This window comes from Hippoglossus stenolepis, chromosome 20 (assembly GCF_022539355.2).
Source record: "Hippoglossus stenolepis isolate QCI-W04-F060 chromosome 20, HSTE1.2, whole genome shotgun sequence".
NCBI lineage: Eukaryota > Metazoa > Chordata > Actinopteri > Pleuronectiformes > Pleuronectidae > Hippoglossus > Hippoglossus stenolepis.
The window spans coordinates 5,986,603-6,008,274 of record NC_061502.1 but is presented as its reverse complement, the minus strand read 5'-3'; the positions used below and the strand labels follow the sequence as shown (position 1 = coordinate 6,008,274).

At 42.7% G+C, this 21,672-nt stretch overlaps 1 protein-coding gene across 17 annotated transcripts in view; it reads left to right on the top strand.

The window, feature by feature from the left end:
• Positions 1-21,672, top strand: part of LOC118099626 (neurexin-3b) — a 280,728-nt gene that overhangs the window by 171,893 nt on the left and 87,163 nt on the right. Inside the window, exon 1 of one of the 17 annotated variants that reach the window (XM_035144325.2) lies at positions 3,610-4,871. The exons of 15 other annotated variants lie outside the window; for them this stretch is intronic. In XM_035144325.2, the coding sequence (XP_035000216.1) occupies positions 4,628-4,871 (244 nt within the window). In that variant the 5' untranslated portion in view covers positions 3,610-4,627. Of the gene's footprint in view, positions 1-3,609; positions 4,872-21,672 lie in introns of those variants that run through there. One more of the 17 variants, XM_035144324.2, reaches the window with a different exon arrangement.

Sequence of the window (21,672 nt, the reverse complement as noted above, 5' to 3'; positions counted from 1 at the left end):
GCAGGGCAGGCAGAGCAGACTTCATCTGTCACAGAGAGACACCACAGAGAAATCAGAATGTAAAACACTAATTAGCGCTGATCCTGACGAGGGTTCATTACTGAGCCAGCGTGAGACTCCGCGCTCCCATGGTTCTTATTGGTTGACTAGTTTGGAGTAGAAGACGCAGCCTTTTACACTCCAGCGTCGGGTGTGGCTCGGCAGTTGAGATGTCAGCTTGTGCAGTTGCTTCTGATTGCATGCGCTTACAGGTGGCTTGTTTGCCTATGCACGGGAGTAGGCATGCAAATGTGGGAGCCCAGTTGCCGAGGGGGCGGTTGTTGGCTGGCACACAGAAGAAGTGAGAGGCTCCGTTTGTAGCGTTGAATGTCCATGAATTCCCCGCTGAAAGGTCCGGGCACCCTGATGGGTCGTTTGAACGAGATTGCGGATCAACTGCTCCCTCTCTTGTACTGTGCTATAAAGACAATGTTTCTCTGGATGGTCCACTTTAGCTGCAGGGCAGGGAGGGTAATGATCAAGGTGACATATTGCTTTTCTTCTCTTCTACACTCCAACACAACACATGTGTCTCTAAAGTGTAGAAAGAAAATGTATATTTGAATAAGTCTTTAAGTTATCCTCAGCCAGTTGTATTTTATTCACAAACCTGCCGTGCAAATGTGATGATTGAGTGTTATTTGAGCTTATTTACTGTGGCACATCTGGTCATTTTCTATTTTGGAATGCTCTCTAAGCCAAGTGAGAAATCAAAATTCTGTTTTGAACATAAGTAGTGCAACTTATTACCCAGCATGAAGCCTTGAGGGGGTGTCTGAGTCTTCCGAATGTACCACGCAAAGACAAAAGGCATTAATATAACTCACGCAATGGTATTATTTGAGATGGACTGCATTAGATCAAGTTGCAGTCAAACTTGTCGCAATTGTATTGGTATCTTGATATTAGCAGTTTATTTTCATTCTGAATCTCTTCATTAGAGAAGCAAGTCAGTTTTAGATATTAATTGGAGCTGGGACAGGATGCATAAACTATGATCTTAAAATTATCTTGGACCCATTTTTTTCATTAACATTTAAGAAACTATTTGAAATGTTAAAGCACTTGTCCGTGACGTGCAAGATGCAACAAAATAAAATCATTTCAACATTAAAAGATGGTGGAACTTTCACATCTTCACTCACACGTCTAAAAAAAAGATTGACATGAACGGATGATTTGGATGGGATTTTCAGAGATGACGTGTTTCTTTGTTGGCTTGTCAGCTTCTGTTATGCTTTCTTCATGGAAGATCTGACTCTCAGCATGAGAGGGACAGTCAGCTACCCTGAGAGCAGACATGCAAACTGAGCTACAGCAGCCTGCTAACTTAGAGCAGCGTTTTTTCAGAGTCGGAAAAATCCTGCTCGCCAGAAAGTTGCATGATGACGAATCTCAGTAAAAATCACATGCAAATTGAATTTTCATTGTGGTGATATATTTAGCCCAGGCGGTGCTCTCCTGGTGTTATGCAGTATTAAACAAAGACCGTGGCTTCGTTGAATCCCAATCCGCTGTCTAGCATTCTTGTTAGACAGGTTTTACCAAGTCACCAATTATTTAAAAATGGAAGGAAAAAAAAGCCATGCTCAGGAAAAATGAAGCTGTGAAAAGTAAAGATAGGAACAGAAAGAAAAAAGAATATCTTGAAGTCTTTTATAAAAGACACTCATATATGCTGTTCATCTGCCATGTCAAATGTCAACTGTGATGTTACAGAACCTTAGTAAGCTTCTTACTCTGAGTGATAATGTGCTACAGTACATGAAAGCTACATTTTCTGCCAAAGGAAGAACAGGTTTTGTTTTAAGATCTTTTTTTCCTAAGCTTCCTTATAGGCAAATATCATCTCGGCAACACCCCCAGGCTCATAAGACCAGGCTCCCATTTCTAAATGACAGACAGTTTAGCTGAGCTTTAGCATGTTAAACTCTCAATTCATAATAACCATGGAGGTTTTGTCACAGTTTTATTGTCGCTTAAAGCCATAATTATATGTTATAGATAAATACTTTTTTCAAGGGCATAGATATAAACTCAAATATTTTAATATCGAATAATTCAGACATTAGTATGTTCACAAAAACATTTTTCTTTGGAAATATTTTCAAATGAAAAAATAAAAGATAGAAATTAAATTACAGAGGATTTAGAAAACGCATTCTCTCCAAATAAAAGGGCCTGCTACTAAAACTCCTCTCCGAATTCAAAGCATCATCCAAATTAAAAGAAAGAAAATAATTCTCACTTCATTTGCCTGTGGCTTGCAGATACTGGAACTACTCGAATCAAACGCTACTTGTACTCACACAAACATTAATGCAAAAATATAAGCTCTGACATATTTTTGCCTCTCATTCTTTCACATAGAAATTAGCTCTGTAGAAATCCTCTGATCCCAGCTGCCCCCTCCCTTTTACACGATCAATGGATGTCAGACTGTCCCCTCTCCTCTGTCGTTCATTTGCCCATGAAACATTATCTCTGTGTTCTGTGCTCACAACAAGCGGAGCAATAATTGTGCCCCCGGGTGTCTCAGATAAGGACTCCTTTTAAATGAAAAAAGGGAAAGAAAATATGAAGGGACATCTCGACAAATGCAGAGAGTGAAGCTGAGGCTGTGAAGGAGCCGTGCACAGTGCCTCCTCAAAGCTAATAATCAGTTCGGCATTTGGAAAGTTTGCAGCACAGTCAGTGTCATGGCTACCTCTCCATGCACATGCTTTCCCTTTTGTGTTTTTTTCTTTTTTGAATATGTCTGTGTAATTCAGAAGGTCAAGAGCAAAACACTGAGCCCTCGTGTCAAAACAAATTACGCTTTGAAATCCAGCGTGATGCAACTGCGATTGGACCTTTGAGTTTGTGTATCTCTCCCCGATGCCGGGAGACAGTTCCACGCGACAGGAAACTGAAGATTGACAGAACAGGGACTTTCTTTCTGTCATTTTTGTTTGAGCGTAGAGAGATTCCACTCTTTGAAATTCACTAAATCTGTTGCAGTGTGCATAATGCATGGATCTATTTCAATTTTTTTTTTTTTGTACTTCAGTGGCTTGGCTCCAATAGGCTTTCAGAAATCATCAAAACACAGGGAGAGCAGGTCACATGCTGTTGCAGGGAAAGTGACACCACGCTACTGTGGAGCCGGGTTCGAAAAACTGCGATGCCAGAAATACCAGGTTGCAAATACTATTATACATCCATTTCAGTTTCCCCCCCCTCACTCTCTAATTTCTCTCGTCCGCTGCTCGTTCCCTAACTCTCTCCTCTCTTCCCTCCCTCACATCCCTTATTCTCTCTGTGACTAAAAGGCAGCCCACTCCTCTGCAGTGGCTGCCTGCCTCCCTGATTTGCTCGCTGCTCAGGGAGGATTTGCATAGGCTGGCCCACTTGCTGCTCCCTCCCCTCCCCCCCGTCCGCTCCTCTCCTCTCCCTGCCTCTGCCCCATCATCTTCACTTAGTTTCACCTGAGCCCTCATCCTCTCTTTTCTCTCTCTCTCTCTCCTCCATCCTCTCTTTCTTCCACCCTCCCCTCCTGGCTTGCTCGCTCGCTCACCCCCCACCACCACCACCACCACCTCTCCATCTCACTCGCTCCCAGCAGTTTCTCATTTTCTCGTCCGATTCTTTCTCCCTGGCTTTTCTCTTTCTTTATCTGTCTGCGAATCTGTCTCTCTCCACCGTGGAGTAATACAAAGAGCTATCAGTCTGGGTCTCCCTGGGTTAACAAGCCAGACCACTTCTCTTCTCAAGGGAAACTAAAAGAAAGGAAAGAAGAAAGAGCTGGCGAAAGAAGTGGGGGAGAAAAGAAAAGTCGGACAAATATTGGATCCAAACTTAAGGACGGAGATAAAGCACAAGCTGGGATCTTCACCTGGCGCTGATATTCTGTAGCCGAACTGTGAGGGAGCGGAGAGTGTGTTACTGCTAATACGATAGAGAGACAGAAAGCTGACAGTTCATCCGCGCCGGAGTGTGTGGGGCTCCTCGTCTCTCTTGTTCCCTCCCTCCATCCCTTCCTCCTCCTCGGTCTCATAGCCGAGGCTGTGTGTTATCTGTGGCTTGACAGAGCGGAGCTGTGCAGAACGAAGCGGAGCGAGCGGACAGAAGGCTGCAGCGCAGGTTGTTCTCTCCGCTGTCACTCACTCTGCGCCTGCAGGTGAAGAAGGGCGCACAGGGACACAGGTGTCGCCCGCAAAAGCGTGCATGCACAATTGCGTTAGTTGCTTGCACACACGCGCACACACAAATGCTGGGCTACATGGTCATCAAAGGAAAAGCCACGGGGTGATCCTGCCAAGAGCAGAAAGTAAAGACATATTGGATTCTGGTTCAAAGAGCCAGCAAGCAAACGAAGAACAGCGGGGGATCTGCTGCCTTCCAACGAGAAGGGTCCAAGAGACAAGCCTGAGCTGCATTTTGTTTGGAGGGACCTGCTGGATCTTACATCAACAAGGAGCGTTCTGATTTCTCTCTGTGATGGAGTTTCCTGCTGTATCCTGGCCAAAGGAAGGTCACTTTTTCTGAGATCGTTGTACATCTGCTTTACTCAATTTTAAATATCCAGTAGGGAGGGGGGGCGTGAACCATGCTCCCCAAAGGAAAGCTGCTCTGGATGTTGCCTCTGGCAGCGGGATGGATGGTGCTGGGCTCTGCCTGGGGCTCCTCTTCCTCCTCGTCTTCAGACCTCCATCTCCTGTCCCCTACCTCTGGAGCCCCCCTGCCCCCTGCCCTGCACCGGCCCGATCATCCGCAGGGCCCTCAGGGGCCCCGGCACCACCAGCCATCTGTGTCCATATACCGCTCCCCGGCCTCTCTACGAGCCGGCCACGGTGAGTCCCGTCCCCACCTTCCCCATCCATCTTCTTTCTCCCCCTTCTCTCTGGCTTCACTTGTTTCTGTCAGTTTATCATCATAACCGATCAGAGTCAAAAGGAGCCATCTGTAGCAACCTCTCTATCGTTTTCTCTCCTACAACTGACTCACTCACTTCCCCCCCCCTTCTGTCGCTCTGTCTTTGTCTTTCTGTCTTGCTCACCCTCTCACTCTTCCTACCACCACAGCACAAGGAGCTAATGATAGTTGACAGCAGCTCTGCATCATGGATCTGTATCTTGTTTATGAGATTATAGGTTTAATTGTCAGTGACACTGACAAGCACAACACCCACGGTGACTCTATCAACTGAGGAACTAGCAGCAACTCTGAATCACCATAATCCCACCTTGTAACTGATGATTGATAGAGTGAAGGACTGGACGATGGTTCTCCTCATCTTTAGAACGTGTGCTGCTGTTACTCACCTCTTTTCGCGATGGACTTGTCCTCTTAGATGTAGGTCTCTGTTTGACAAAATCACATCTGGCTTTTTGGAAATTTACTTTGAAATTAACAACCCTCTTTTTTGAAATGTCCATGTAGGATTTCATGCATCGGTTATCTATTCTAACAGCTGCACAAGCGTTTCTTCTCTGTGCACACCTAGGAGGGAGAATTAGCACCGGTGGTCACATGCCTTTTCATTATTGACTTATGTTTGATAGGTACTTAATGTGATCTAATAGCAGCATTAGCAATATTAAGTCTCTCCAGCTGCACAAGGAACATGCTTTTACGAATTGACTGTATTATTATGGTATCATTAGGTGGTTTAGTGGTTTTTATTTTTATCTAATTATTAATGGATTTATCCTTTTTTTTACCATCAAATTCTTTAAATGTTTTTGCTGCAATCACCTGCCAGTAAATATTATATAGTATATGTAATACAGTTATACAGTAAATATAGATTATGCAGTTGCTATGTGTTGAAGCATCTAAATAATAAAATAAATGTTTGAATTATTTTGACTTTGATAAAAAAACAATAGCATTTAATTTTCTATGTTTATTTGGGGATTTATAAGTTATCAAATTGAAAAGCGACAGAAAAATCATTGATTATAAATATAAACCATGTGTAAACCAGGAGTAACCGTAGTCACATTTTTGCAACACTGCTGGGTTATGATGTTTTAGATAAAATACCACTGGAGAATATTTTTTTGAAATAACACAAAGGAACAACCTGAACAAAAAGAAAGAGAACAGGCCAGATTCGAGGGGCCTTTGCTTAAAATCTGCATTCATAGCTTCTGGGGCGATCCAGCCTGTGCCAGTCTGTCTGTGTCTCTCCCTGCGAGGGGGATCAAATCCATTTGAAAAATACATTCGAGCCAGGTCTATGCTTGACTCCTTTTAACACATTGAGGGCTCATTTTATGCATGTAGAGGGCTATTGGAGCAGATGAGCCTGACAGGCAGTGGGAAGGAGGGAGAGAGAGGATCTGCATCACTAATGTGGAATGTGCAAACCATACAAAGTACGAGAGACTGGGCAGGGACTGGGGTGGCAGCCATTTAAGAAGCCGTATAGGTGTGATGCTCGATCAGAATCACACTGATTGATTTATTCTCTTTGAAATTTCCTTTATTTTCACATATGCTATTACAGACACATTCTCGTTGAATTTACTTGTGGATGACAAATAACAATATTTATATATGGTTGATTCATTTGAAATATCTTTCTAAACGTACGGATAAAATTGCTTATTTCCCAGACTACATTGTATCCACATAGAAGCTCTTGTTACTGTTTGCATCAGAAGTCAGAGTTTCATAGCTGCATCGGTTCTGGTTGACTTCTGTGTAAATTTGCATGCAGAATGTGGTGACTCAGTACAGAGCGAGATAAGAGAGAGGAGAAAAAAAAATCTGGAGATTAGGAAGCTTGTTACTGTGCATACGTGTGTGTGTGTGTGTGTGTGTGTGTGTGTGTGTGTGTGTGTGTGTGTGTGTGTGTGTGTGTGTGTGTGTGTGTGTGTGTGTGTGTGTGTGTGTGTGTGTGTGTGTGAGTTAGTGTGCGTGTGTGGGGGGGATGCGTGTGTGTGCGTGTTTGTGAATTGCCTACTTACAATTCAGCAGCGACAGACTGACCCTGCTTTTGGGGGGATTGTAATTACAGATTCAGCTGAGACCTTGAAAGAAAACATACAGACACCAACAGATAAATACTATGGCCCAGTTCTGTATGTATACATATACCGCAATGTAAGTGCAGGAGGTGGGCGACACGAGTCACATGACTTGTACTGAGTCGGACTTGAGTCGCACATTTGACGACTTGATACTGGCGTGGCTAAAAGTGATGACTCAGCTGGATGTTGACTTATTTTATGCGATACTTGTATCTTGTTTTTTTAGATATTGAGAAGTTACATGTTTTTATTTAAACATAATTGAGCGATTCAGCACATTAACAACAACAGACGTTATCCCAGGGCATTTCTATTTACTGCTGTTATCTGCTGGAGTTAGTTATTCTTGCTTATTCAAGTAGATAGGCTAACAATTGGGTTTCTATGTTGTGGACTGGCACTTCCAATTCACTGAGCCTCACCTACGTCACAGCAAATAAACTGTATTCATATTATTATCATTCAATTTGTATCAGTGAAGGAACCAGGGAAGTAGCTACACATAAGAGCACAAGAGTTAGAGGCCATCGCTACCTGCCATAGACTGTGTATAGCGATGGACGACATGCTGTATAGGTCATAAATCCTGCCCTCTACATGTTAACGGTTGGGACATAGGTCAAACTAAATGTTAATCATTTTTTCTCAAAGATGTTTTCTGTCATTTTTGTTTTTTACTAATCACACTCTTGTTTGTTCAAGTGCTAATCTGGTACGTTTTTTATTTGTTATTTGATGCAGTAATTCAGGGTTATTTGTCATGATTGACAGCTGAGACTCACTCGTGATTGGACCATGCCACTCTAGCTCCGCCTCTTGATCGTTACTGTGCAGACTTTAGCTCTAAATGCAGAAGATGGCAAATTCGTATCCAGGAAATTTTGGCTTCATTTCTGGACAGAGGGAGGAAGTGGAGACTTGTCGTCCATCTTTATATTATGCACAGTCTATGTTACCTGCTCAGTTTAAGTCACCAGCAGACCTGAACACTGTGTGGACGACTGTGTGGTTATCGAATAGAACAATTATACGTTTAAATGTATTGCAGATAATTGTGTTCAGCCACTGTAATGAAGAATATAGTGAAATGAACTAGGTTTAGAAAGACCCACAAAAAAACAAACTTGAAAAGAGTTACACAAAAATGCTACCCACTAAAAAGGAGTCAGTTGCACTCCAGTTGTTTTACATGCGGCCATTTGACATTGACATTTTCCCACATTGTCTTGTTTTTGACTGCCACAAAATGTCAATTATCAGTGAGATTTATATGGTGTAAACATATTCTGTACCAGCTTCCATTCATGTTAAATCTCAACTTTTCATTTTAACTGATTTAAATGTGGACACTGAGGTTCATTATCAGAGTTTGTGCATTTCTTGACTTACAGCAGGAACTCAACTTGACTTGAACTTGGGGCTTAAAGGTTAAATCTTGAGACTTGCTAATGACTTGCAAATGTGTGACCTACTCTCACTTCTGGTTCGCACACACACACACACACACACACACACACACACACACACACACACACACTTCAGCACAAAGGTGCCTGATACATGTCTACATATTTTATGTATACATTCACACACTTTAACAGACACACAAACACAACACGCCCGGGGGACTTGCGCCCTCTTCGTCTGTAAACTCTTAATTAGAGCCAGTGACTCCGAGTGAGGGCAAGGCAGAGCGGAGGTATCTATAAATAAGGGAATGTGTTCAGGGTGCCATCGGCATGAATATCCAATAACAAGTTTTTTTCCCTGTTTTTTTATTTATTTATCACCATTGGAAAAAAGCACTATCTCAATGACTTGCATTCCATTAGGAAGATGCAGGAACAGGAGCTGAAAAAATATGCTTATTTCTTAAGACTTGGAAAGAGTGTTTCTGTTTATTTCACACACTTGCACACCAAAATATCTCTGGTAATTTCTAGATTTCTCACTATAAGTGATATAATGTCATATAACTGTAAATACTTAGGGATGTGGAGGCTGTTTGTTAAAGAGCTGCAAGACAAACACTAGTCAAGATGTAGTGTGTTTCCTGCACCAGCTTAAGGAGAATGGTAAGATACCTGTTCCACTATATCAACTATTTGAATTAGAATAAATATCTCTTCTCTATTGCGTACATTGTAACATACATTAATCCCAACCTGCTTTAATACATCACTGTCTGCTGCTCTACCAAACATATACGTCTATGACTAAACATATAAGTCACCAGACCAAAGTCAAATCCAGATCATGCTTCAAGTCTCACTGCTTTGGATATAAAGATAGAGGTTGCTCTATAGTTAAAGCATCATTGCTTCGCTGTATATTGAGCAGATATTGTTTAAAAGTAAGTGAGTCACAGCTCTGAGGGTGGTTTAACCTGCTTTGAAGCTTTGCTCTCAGCACTTAAAGAGAGAGGGAGTGCGTGCGGTGTTGTGTGTGTGTGTGTGTGTGTGTGTGTGTGTGTGTGTGTGTGTGTGTGTGTGTGTGTGTGTGTGTAGCAGTCGTTTGATGCAGGATCATTTGGAAACAAAATCTTCCTCATAGACTGGACCTGTGCTGTTATAAACGTCTTGAGCAGGTTGAAATGGAGAAAGGCTGAGATTCATATTCTCTCTCTCTCTCTCTCTCTCTCTCTCTCTCTCTCTCTCTCTCTCTCTCTCTCTCTCTCTCTCTCTCTGAGCTAAGCTTCAGCTCTGTGATTTGAATACAGGCTGCATCAAATTCTCCTTTTTTCTCACAAATTATCAAAGGATTGACATTTTTAGTTTGAGTCTGCTGTTTTTCTTCCTCGGGCCCTTGACACTGTTGGGGAAAAGTGGCAGCACCGGCACTTAGTCTAACTGAAAAATGGTTTTCTCCTCGCCGCCGGAAGAATAATTGAAAAGGAGGTGAACAAATTGTAATGGGGGACTATTCTATTGAAACTTTGGATCAAAGTGTATTCAAGACTGTGGTGTGGTAAATATTTCTATAAATATATTGTGTGCTAACTTCAATTGACTGATGGAGAATGGGAACAGTACATCACTCTCAGTAACCACAGCTCTATGGACCATTAGGTGGTCCGCTGCTTCACTCCAAACTAAAAAATCTCAACAACCGTTCAATAGATTACTATGAACTTTGGTACAGACACTCCTGTCCCCATTAGGATTTAATATAATGATGTTAATGAGCCTAAATGTTAGCATTTTCATTGTGAGCATATTCAAATCTTGACATTAGCATCTAGCTGGAAGTCCCAGTGGCTTGAATTCAGCCTAAAGGAGCATAAACTCCCACTCCTGTTATCACTGCTCGGTAAAATACCCTTCATTCACCTGAAGTATTTGCAATTTAGCTGTTTTCAGACATGAACTCTAATAAATGTACGGACATTTTCAGGAGTTTGCCTCTCGCATATTAAAAACACAGCAGGAGGTAACCTGGGACAGATACGGGAACATGCAGAACATTCAGTTGGCGGTGGGTGCAACATGCAGGACGTTATGTTTTGATCCCACTGCGGATATCAAGTATTTTTGTTTACAGCACATTTACACCGACGTGGGCCCTTATCAACAAACCCTCTTGTATCGCGTCGTCTTTCCATCTTTGTTGTCGTCTTCTACGTGTGTGACACCTGTTTTTCCTCGTGAGATGTTTGTATTCTTCCAGTTTTGCGGCCATTGTTTGTTAATTTTCCGGAAATTGTCCTTCTGTATTCTCACAAGGGCTGTCTTGGACATTTTATCAGGGGGGCTGCTAGGAAAATGTTTCAATCCAATTCAATTGTATTTGAATATCGCCAAATCATAATATACATTATCTCAAGGCACTTTACATAGTAAGGTTAAGACCTTAAAAATTGCAGTGAAACTCAAAATTTCCCACCATGAGCAGCACTTTGGCGACTGTGGAGAGAGAAAAAAAGCTCCCTTGTTAACTGGAAGAAACCTCTATCAGAACCAGACTCAGTGTGGGGCGGCCATCTGCCTCGACCGGTTGGGGAGAGCGGAGGAAAATGGTGAAGAGAGGAGAGATGTGTGGAAAAGAGGGGAGAGAAAAGAGGGGAATAGAGAGAAGAGACCAGAAAATACGACTCTTACATTTGCGTTCTCACATACAGACACTGTGACTCTCTGCAGAGTCAGAAAGCTGCTTTAGTTTCATATCCTTGTATTTCTTTCTCCTAATTCGACCCCTGTAGAAGTGAAAGCAGAGTGAATAAATGTAAACCTGGCTGCACTACACCTCTCTGACTATCTTTAAAACATGCTTCCAGTGATAAATGCTGCCTGTGTCACTGTCACTGTTATTACCCCAAAGTATACACATAGCATATATGAAAAACTAATTCATAATGTAACAAGGGCAGAGAAATAACTGCAGAGTATTAGTTTTCCTTCCCAGTAGCTGGTGGAGATAGCATGGCAACACACTGGAACGGTTTGTGTTGTCACAGCTGGGCTTATGAAAAATGTATTTGACCCCTCAGTCTCCTGTAAAATGTATTGGTCCTGGTGCAGGAGCTGCATAATAACTTGTTCCACATGTAGCACGTATATAAATTATTCCAATGAACTGGGAGCATTGAATGCCTTTGTGTTGCTGTCTTACCTTGTTAAGGTGCGCGCATGTGCACGTGTGTGCAGGCGTGCTGCAGCACATTGATGGACTTGAATGATACTGGCCTCTGGCTATTCATGATGTGTCCAGAATGAGATGGAAAGACATAGTGAAGAACAAGAGAGTATGGATTGTGAAAGGTTGGAGGAGAAGGGGTAAAGATTCATGTCTGTGAGAAACAACGAGCCGCTTTCTCATTCGAATTTCCTCCATCGCCTTTCTTCCCTCCACATCCTGCTCCTCTTCGCTCAACTTCTTTCCCTCTTTTCTTGCAGCTGCCTGTTAATGCTCAGGACAATAGATCAATAAGAAAAGCTGTTCGAGGGGCTTCATTGTGTGGTTTTGTTTTCTACCCCTCTTGTTGCACCTCGCACTCGTGCATTTTATCTCGGCAAAGGCGGTGTTATTTTTTAAGACCAGAGGAGTGAGAGATGAGGGAAGAGGGCGATAGAAAGGAAAGGAGAGAGGAAGCAGAACAGAGAGAGTAGAAGAAAACAAACGTGGAAAAACAAAGTTGGAGACATTAATGAGGTGACAGTGACATTGCGATGGCTCCCACCGCATTTCCCTCTCATCCTGACCTTTATCTCACTTTTATGCCGGCTCAGCTCGCAGCCTCCCTCTTTACCGTCCCCTCTTTTCTCTCCCCGACGTTCCCTCTGTCTTTGCTGATAGTTCTTTTCTTTCACAACATAGAGATACACATCCTTTTTTTTCTTACTCTCTCTCTTTCCAAAACTCTTTGCTTCACTGCATTATTTTGTCCCTAAATGTGCTTGCTCTGCAAATTAAACAGGAAAAATCGGTCCTCTCAAGCTCATCTTCCAGAAACTCAGTGCTCTCTCTTTTACCCCCCTACGCTCGGTCACTCCAGCCGTGGATTATTCATTATATTTATGCTCTCTAGCTCTTCTAATTATGGCTCCAATAGGAAGTAGCTGAACACATTTCATAATTATCCATCAAATGATTATTCATTTGAACAAACCCCTACTGATTGTAGCTTCATCCTTGATGCAAATTAATAATCGGATGAGTGCAAATTGAACCAGGCCTATAGATATTTAATGGTTAATTTATTTTTATACTTCCTAATATTCAGCCATTTTTTTTAATGAACTTATTTCTTTTTCACAAGGATTATTACCATTCACTAATTCCAGTTCTGGTTCCAAAGTCAGTTCTCTTAAATGGCTGTGCCCCTCGTGTCATGTCAGTCTCCATGGAGACGGTGACAGAAACCTCCAGACATTAGACAGAAACCGAGATTTCCTGCAGAGGTCATTAAACAAGTTATATGTGATCCGCGGTGACATCATATAGTTTACTAATAGGTTGCTCGCCGGCCCTTGCAGCCTTTAGTGACTTCACTCAGAGCTCATTATGGGCTCCATCAAAAATACCAAGCGGCGAGACGTGAGAACACCTTTCAGATACTCAATTTTCCCTGTCAGATCCGCCGCTCGCCATGTGACACCGCTCGATTGAGTCAGTCATGAGGTGCTGACTCGCCTTGCGGAAAGTCGCTGGGACATTATTCAAGCGAGGGGGTCCAAACATCAGAGACCACTTCTGCATTAAAGGAGTCCAAGACTTTCGCACTGAAGATTGTGACCTTGAGGGGTCATGGAGAGGGTATAATTTCTATAGATTATAAAGAAAGACCCCCCCCCCCTCACACTTGCACCTCTCTCCAGGATGTGTCTCTTGGCAGTAATTAGCCCCTCAGTGATTGATTTCTGATTCTGTGAAAAGGGCTGTTGGAGCTATTGGCAGCAAGATGGAGCACTGTTATAGACAATGATTCGTAATGTCTGCTATTTGAATATCCTCCTTAGGGTTAATGGGCTGTCTTAATAGTTTATTGCTGTCATTTGCCATAGTAGAAATTAGGTGTTTCTTATAATATTACCTAATTAGCCTATATTTGCATTTGTAAGAGATGATAACTAAGTGTATATTTTTTGTCAGGCTCAGATATTTAGACATTAGCACCATGTCATAGGTAATCATTGCTACTGCTCGACACACCAGAGCTTGGACTGAGCATCTAGACCAACACGTTTGTACAGACACATGCACAACCTACGGATAATTCATCCACTGATAAATATGTTTACAGCCAAGTAAATATAATATTTGTAATCCCCTCCATCTTTCCCAGCAAGGACCCAATAAATAACTCTTGCCCTGCCAGGTTTGCAATGCAGTATTTCTCGTTTATTGTGGTTTATCGTGGCGGAAGGGAGCGAATAAGCAACGGAGAGATATAGAACTATTTGGAGTGAAAGAGAGAGGTAGCAGAGAGGCGGCAGATAAATTGAGAAGAAGATGGAGAGAGTGTACACGCGGAAGAAAGCGAGGTGCAGCACAGAGGCACACAGAGAAAGAGAGATTGGGGGGTAGCCTCTCCAGCCCACTCCAGTCAAGGCTAAAGTAGCTAATGGGCTTGCCCAGACGCACTGAGTGGATATTGCATTGGGACTTCCTGCAGTCCCTCAGCAAACAGTCAGTCAGGGTTGGCTAAGAGGCTCGCTGGCCACACGGAAACATGATATCATCTTACTAGCGGCGCTAATATGGACACACCGCCAGCCAGGAAGAGAGACGAGCAGGCAGGGAGGCAGGCAGGGAGGTAGGCCGAGCCGGCATGAACCCAATTTTGACCGAGCCGATGAAGGAACACCCGTAGGGAGAATTGATTGGGCCGGCTGATGGGTCAGGTGTTCCAGCATGCACGTGTCGTGTCCTGACATGAACAGCTTGTGTAATAGCTTGTACTTGTGCATTTGTCGGAAGAACGAGAAACAAAGCAGCACAACAGACAGTCTGACATCCTCCATCCTCCATTTTAGAAACTGAAAATCCTGAGTGAACTTTCAGAGCCCAAGTTTGTATTTATGTTCCTTTAGAATGGCACTTGAGCACAAACCTCCACCAAGGCCCAACAGTCCCCTTCAATTCACACTCATAGATATCAGTTCCCTAAATTATTTTCTTTTTCATCAAGATCTTACTTATATTTCCTGTGAAATCTGAAGAGACCCCTAATAAATTATAGATTTGTAGGGAGGTAAAGGTCAACATGAGAACATGATCCAACAGTTTTTCTTAATTTTTTCCTGCAGGAATATATAGTGGCTCTATGCCCCCCCCCCCGACCGCCAGTTTGGGAACCACTGCTGAAGCTTTTGCACAATTCAGCTGACAAACAAATTGTGTTTCCCTTCAGCTGTTTGTACGTACAAATAGTTGTAAATGGGTAATGCAGGAATTTGAAAAAAGAAAACACTGCCACTGTCCCAGTTTTGAGTCCAGATGGGGACCCTTGTTGGAAGTCACCCCTCCTTAATCACCACACTGGCTGATTAAAAACACCAGTTTCTGCTGCTCAATTAATTATGTAATCTCGTCACATCCTCCTAATTGTCCATATCACATGCTGATTTACATTTCATTCTGCCAAAATTCAGGAAATCTTCCTACAAGTTGCACATTTTGCAAACAAACACAGCGTGTGTTTAAACTGTTACACTGACAGCTTCTAGGAGGGCGTGCACATGCACGGACACATGCTGCAAATCTTTGCCACCCAGCTGCTCTTCCTCCACACTGCACACTCGTCCCTCGGGAATCATTAGCAACCTCTGAGGGCAACACTGTGCCAGGGGTCGGTCACAAGTTTAACAGAAGGTCAAAGGGCACAAGTGTTTTTCTCCACACTCCTTGACTTCTTGTTCATCGTACAGAGAACTGTCTCACCGCAACTGCCTCTCTCTGACTCTGTGTCATAGTTTATGATAATAACGAGTGAAATTAACTTGAAAAGAAATCGAGAGGCTGAGAGAGAGATAGGAAAAAAGGTAGGCAGCAGACCGCCTCTTTACTCAAGTCTTACATAACCGGCTGAGACTTAGCAAGCGTTAACCTGTGATTCATCCTGTTTTACAGGGCACTTAGTGGATATGGATAATTCATATGGATCCCAAAAGCCCCCCAGGGCACTGTTGATGTAAACAATATATGTCCCATATTTGTCAGAATGAAGAGTGCAAGGAGCAGTTCAGCCTCGCTCGCAGGACGAAACTGCAACTGCCCCGCCTGGGTAAGATTGATTAGAGGCTCATTACTCCATGCATGCCTCTGCAGTGAGTGTGTGTGCGCGCGCGCGTGTGTGTGTGTGTGGGTGTGAGTGGGTGTTTCCTTGATTTGATTTATCAAGTGCTCAAAAGCAGGCCGAAGGATTAATCACAGCGATGATAGCATGCCAAGCTACTATCTACATTGCTTTATCTGGAGATGCTGACTCCGGCTTGATACTGACTGCGTACAGTGTGTGTATGTGAGAGAGACTGTGCCTCTGTTTATGCGAAGCAGAGATTATGTACTTCTCTGTCTATATGACTTTTCTCTTGTGTGTAATGCGCTAGTACCACTTTCTTACCAAAAGGCAGATTAAATTGTAGACAGAGGAGAGAGTTTTTTTTTTCTTTTGAATCTAATACAGTATATATTGGTGCTTGTAATCTGCTTATGCGAGGCAGGTTAAATTGTGTGCACCTGTGAAGAGAGATGTATTTTGTGAGGTCTCCCCATCGGATGCAAACAAACACACCGCTGCTCTGCTGGTGCTCTTGTATCTGCACTAGAATATGAGTCACCCCTCTTCCACCTTCCTCCTCTCTTGTCCATCACTTGCATAGAATCACTCAACTCGACGCTCGGTGCTGTGAACCTGATGATACTATTACACACACACAGATACACACACACACATACATGCAAAGACTCCGTACCCACTCTGTGTCTCACTCCCTCCCTCCCTCTAATTGATTTTCTCCTCTCTATGGCTGTCCTCTAGCCACCACATTTGATCCTTATTTCACCCTTACCTCGGCCTGCCCTTATCAGTGCTGACTGTAAACTAAGCAGATTTATCCAACAAAAGGCCTGCTTTTCCATTTTTTTCACAGCAATGCAAAATCAATCCATTTATCTTCCTCCATCGAGCTCGTCTGCCGTCTCTCTAGCCGTCTATCTTGCCGCAGTCATTTTTTTTCTCAGCTAAAAGCTTAAGCTTTCAGATAATACCCAGGTCTCAAATAATAGTTGGTTGCACAAACAAACAAATTATGTAATTAAAATGTCAAAAATAGAGGCACGTTGCATGAAGAATGTGGCGAATTTATCGAGATCTAAACATTAATTTCAGAGTGCAAAAACAAGGTTGTGGCATTTAACAAAAATATTTGATTTAACATGAAAATGCCATCTGGAGAGGTAATTATTGTGCACTTTGGACTGCCAGAGTATTTTATGTGAAACATCTCTGCAGAATATAGTGATTAAAAGAGTTTAATTAGCAGCTTCTAAATACCAATTTCAAAAGTGGAAGTGATTCAAAAAAATCAATAAAATGAGATAAGATAAGATAAGATAGACTTTACTAATCCCGTAGAAATCCTTGTGCCCGTCGTTTTATTAACACACCATAGCACAATACACAAGAGTACAATAGAATAAAATAATCGAGTATCATGTGTAAAAAAAAAAATAAGGGAATATGAAAAGAGTGTGTATGGAGTAGATTCAGAACAAGTACCCACTAGAAATAAAAAATATTATCACAATTTACGTGAGCTAATGCTCAACTAAAGTGGAATCAGAAAGAAGTTATGACAATGTTAATAGTAATAAGTATTATGGGAGTAGTGGTGCACTTGATATTGAACATATGATGCTTAACATAGTGATATTGCACTTGAAAATGTATGCGATGAAAATGTTATTCTCTTTGACCAATAATAGTCAGCAGCAGAAGGATGAGGATAACATGACTGTTATCTGCTGTTTTACTAATTAGGGCTGTGGTGATGTACATTACACCAAGTGTATTATTAAATATTTAAAATGATTGAATTCTAAAACAGAGGCTTATCAGAAAACTGAGCCATACTCTACGATAATCTGATGAAATATACTTAGAGAGCAAAGAGGGTACATTTTTAAAATTCTGGCTTGACTCTAATATGAGCTGCGTTCAAATACACGGAATGTATGCTAATCCAGTCCAAATACTCAAAGGCTAAGTGATAATAATACAAAGTCTGATTGAAAATTCGTGGTATCTAACAAGCTGTGTAGCTACCTCGCAATCTGCTGCCGAGATGTCTAGGGATTTCACCAGCTACCGCCAGATAAAACCACCACTGTGGTTCTGTATTTCAAGCACTGTTCATTGCAGCTTCTTTCTCCCCACTGAAAGGACCTGTCCTCAGAACTGGCAGCATACAGTACAGATTACATATTTGAATGCAGCAGAGAGACACAGGCTTATCCTGATACAGTATCACTCGCCCAGATCTATAGGTGTGAGTGTGCGGCCGTGTGCTGCCTGAATGGAATTCAACTGCGATGCCCACGCATGATTTGTCACCAGCGTTAATTCCACAAACCAACATCCCGAGCTTTTCATTTTCATAAAAAGTGCTTGTTCCATTTTTATCTCTATCCCTTGTCTATCCATTGTGTTGTCTTTTCTTCTTTATCTCTTGGATAATTCTCTTGTTTTATCTCTGCTTTTCTTTCTATCCGGCCCTATGTCCAAGCTGCCTCTCCCCATCTCTCCCTCTCTCTCTCTCTATCCCCCTCCCTCCACTTTTTGCCCTCATGCCAAGTTGCAGGCTCAGGCTACGTTGAGCCGCATTCGTGACAGCGTCTGAGCGAATTAACGCAGTGCTGCCACTGTGTGCAGACATCTAGGACACACAGCAGAGGAAAAAAAAATAGAAAAACGCAGCCCCCGTTCTGTCTATCTATCTGGCCAAGCTGGAGCAGAGCTTATCAGGCTCTATTCGGAAAGAGAAGCGGATATTCACCCCCACTGCAATGCCATAGTGTACATATCAGTGGCAGTCCAGGCAACATAGTCGCAGTTTTCAAATGTCAAAAGCTAGTGTATGTATGTGTGTGTGTGTGTGTGAGTTTAGGGCTCGAATAACTTATACAGTTAAGTGAATTTATGTTTCAGCTGACCTTAATGTTCCCAGTTCAGATGGCTGCTCTGCTTCACCAGCAGACAGAAGGTAAAATATGTCCTCCGTAATACCTGGATAAACTTCGTTGCCTCCCAGCACAACTACTGATTGTGATGTATGGCTCAGTATAACGCTTTCTTAACAGAGACAGAATATTTTCACCTTTTTCACATTTAACTTTACTTCAACTTTAACATACCATCCATCAATTTAAGCCATACAATCTCACGGATTAGGAATTATTTTTTGAAAAGTGCATGTCAACATAGTCTGACTTCATTATCCTCCTCCCTAGAATCCATTTAGTTATTGTTACTGGTTCAGGTTCAGTGATTCTCGGTTGGAAATCCTACATCTTATCTAACCTTTTGCCCTGGAACTGGTGTAGTTGATGAGCGAACACAGGTGATTATCGGAGCTGGCGTTGACCACAGAACGCGGAATCGATACTGAAGTGCCGTATTGATCCTTATGGCAGTTGTTGATGAAGTGGAGAGGCTCATTGGGAGATGAGTGCAGGGAGCATGATTCAATGAGCTGATGGGTTTTTATCGAGGGGCTATGTCTGCTGTCCGGCGGGCTTTGCTGACATTCAGACCTTCGGTGTTGGTTTGGCTTAACATCGTGGTCCTGGAATGACTGTATTGACCTTTCTGTAAGCGTGTGCACATGCATGTCTTACTCGTTAGGACTTTTGGTTGTATGACTATTGTTCTCGGTTTAAATCGTATGACACACTCGGAGGTGTTCACACGTAGCTGTTGTTGCAGCAGCCTCTTACAAATTGAAAGCACCTGATTTCCTGTGGCACCTTTGCTGCAGATGATGAAACACAACCATAATGTCAGTACTGATGGCTATAATATTTCAAAATTTAAAAGAAAGTCAGGCCGGAGAAATGTGTGTACGTGTGCTGCTTTTTAACCGACCAAACTCGGTGTGTCTGGTTAGGTCTGGTTTGTAGAAGGCTGTCGACTAGATAGGAGCTGGCAGGTATGGTGCTTTGCAGCCCCCTCTCCTGTCTCATGGAATACTGTTGCTCCTCTGTCTCAAAGTGCCTCCAACTGTGTGTGTCCACATGTATACTGTATGTGTCTGTATTTGCGCTTCCTGCGTGTTTTCACTGTTCTGCGTAACCGTGGTATAGCCGGGGGCAGCCTCCTGCCATGTGGAATGCACCCCAGCGTGAATCGACTTCAAAGCCTGAACACATGCACATCCACCCAGACCCACACAGGCTCAGTATGGAAGCACCTTCAGAGAACGTTTTACACACAGAGACATGTCTATATGCACATGTCTCTGTGCACTACAAAACCTTTTCAACACTTTCCACATGTATCTATGCATTCACTGATATCAGATCAATCAGTCAAGTGGCATCAATGCCGAGCAGCCTGACGCTTTGATACTACGATGGCCACGACTGAAGTGCGTGGGTGGATAAATAGATGGATGTATATTTGTGTGCTTGTGTGTATACGTACTGTGTGTGTCTGGGTTTTCAGCTCAAGCTGAAAGGTACATTAAAGCCACACACACTTTACCACAGGCGTGACCCTTGGGTTTCCAATTGCGGCACAAACAAGCTTTTAGAAGTGCTTAAATAAAAGGATAGTTTATGTACAGAAGTCACAGTAAAAATACCCCCAAATTCATTTGTGCCCAATATTTACGCCCACGTCTTAATATGAAGTGGCATCCAGTGTACTGTAGTAGACGAAAACAAAGCTTCTGACAATGTGTTGCCTTAACACTCTACACACACTATAAAAACATCTCTTGCACATTACACACAAAATGCACCAAATTTTAGACACTGGGACATCCCTATCTCCTTGGTTTTTAGTTTTCTTTCTGTTGGCAGCGCAGCAAATTCAAAAATGTTTGGATGCCAGAATGAAGAGAAGAAGGAGAATGGACAGACGATCGTACAGCCAAAACCATCAGACTCAAATCTCAAAGGAGCCGTTTAATTCTCAGTGCTTTTCCATGTATCGGTGCCCATACATCCAATGTGCACACATGTTGCTGCACACCAGACAATCACCCATTATACTGGTTCTCATATTCAACAAGTATTCATACGTACTGAATATGATGCACAGCAGTGACCATTAAAGCGTCTCCAGTCGTCTAGTTAGAGGTCTATGACCGGGAAGTAAAGAGCTTTGCTCTTTTATCTAGCTGCAGCTCTCAAATGGAGTGGAGACATTCAATTTAAAGTCTAAGATCTGGTAGAAGCCAGTGACTTCCATTAACTCTGTCCCTGTGAAGTAGTTGGAGAGGTAGAGCATCAAAGAACTTTAATTATCCTGCCCTGCAATGGGGGGAGACAAAGTGATAGAACGGAGGCAGAAAAAAAGCAAGGTACAGCAAGAGAGATGGAGAAAGAAAGGCTAGGACCAAGGGATGGAAAAGGTGCAAGGTGTATGTATAATCCGCCATAAATTTGGCTGATCTGCTCGATTCGCTGCCTTTTTGCTTTTGAAGGACTCTCAAGAATTAAATTGCTTCCGTGCTTTCATTATCTGCCATTTGATTGGATTGTGGAGCCCTGCTGAGGTATGCCATCAGGAAGTAATGGGCAAATCTAGTTGCATTATTATTTTATTTTCATTTGGTCTTAGCCGTAGATAGGAATCTGCCGACAAAACCGGAATTTATTCACAGTTATTGATAGCTTTGATCACAGCGGGCAAGTGGTAGACTGGAGCACAGACAAAGCATGTATGAACAGTTGCATAGAGAAACAGAACATAATTCTAAAACTTTGCAAGCGCTCGGGTAGGGAGAGAAAGGGCAGAGTCTTAGGAGGACGGATTGAATGCTTCCATGTGAAATGATGAAAAAAGAAAGCACATTTCTCCTCTCTTTCTTTTTAGTGGGCCAGCGAAGAGCGATAGTGGGACAGACATTCAGACAAAGTGGTGGAGTGGAGGGCGGTCTGTTGGGAGCAG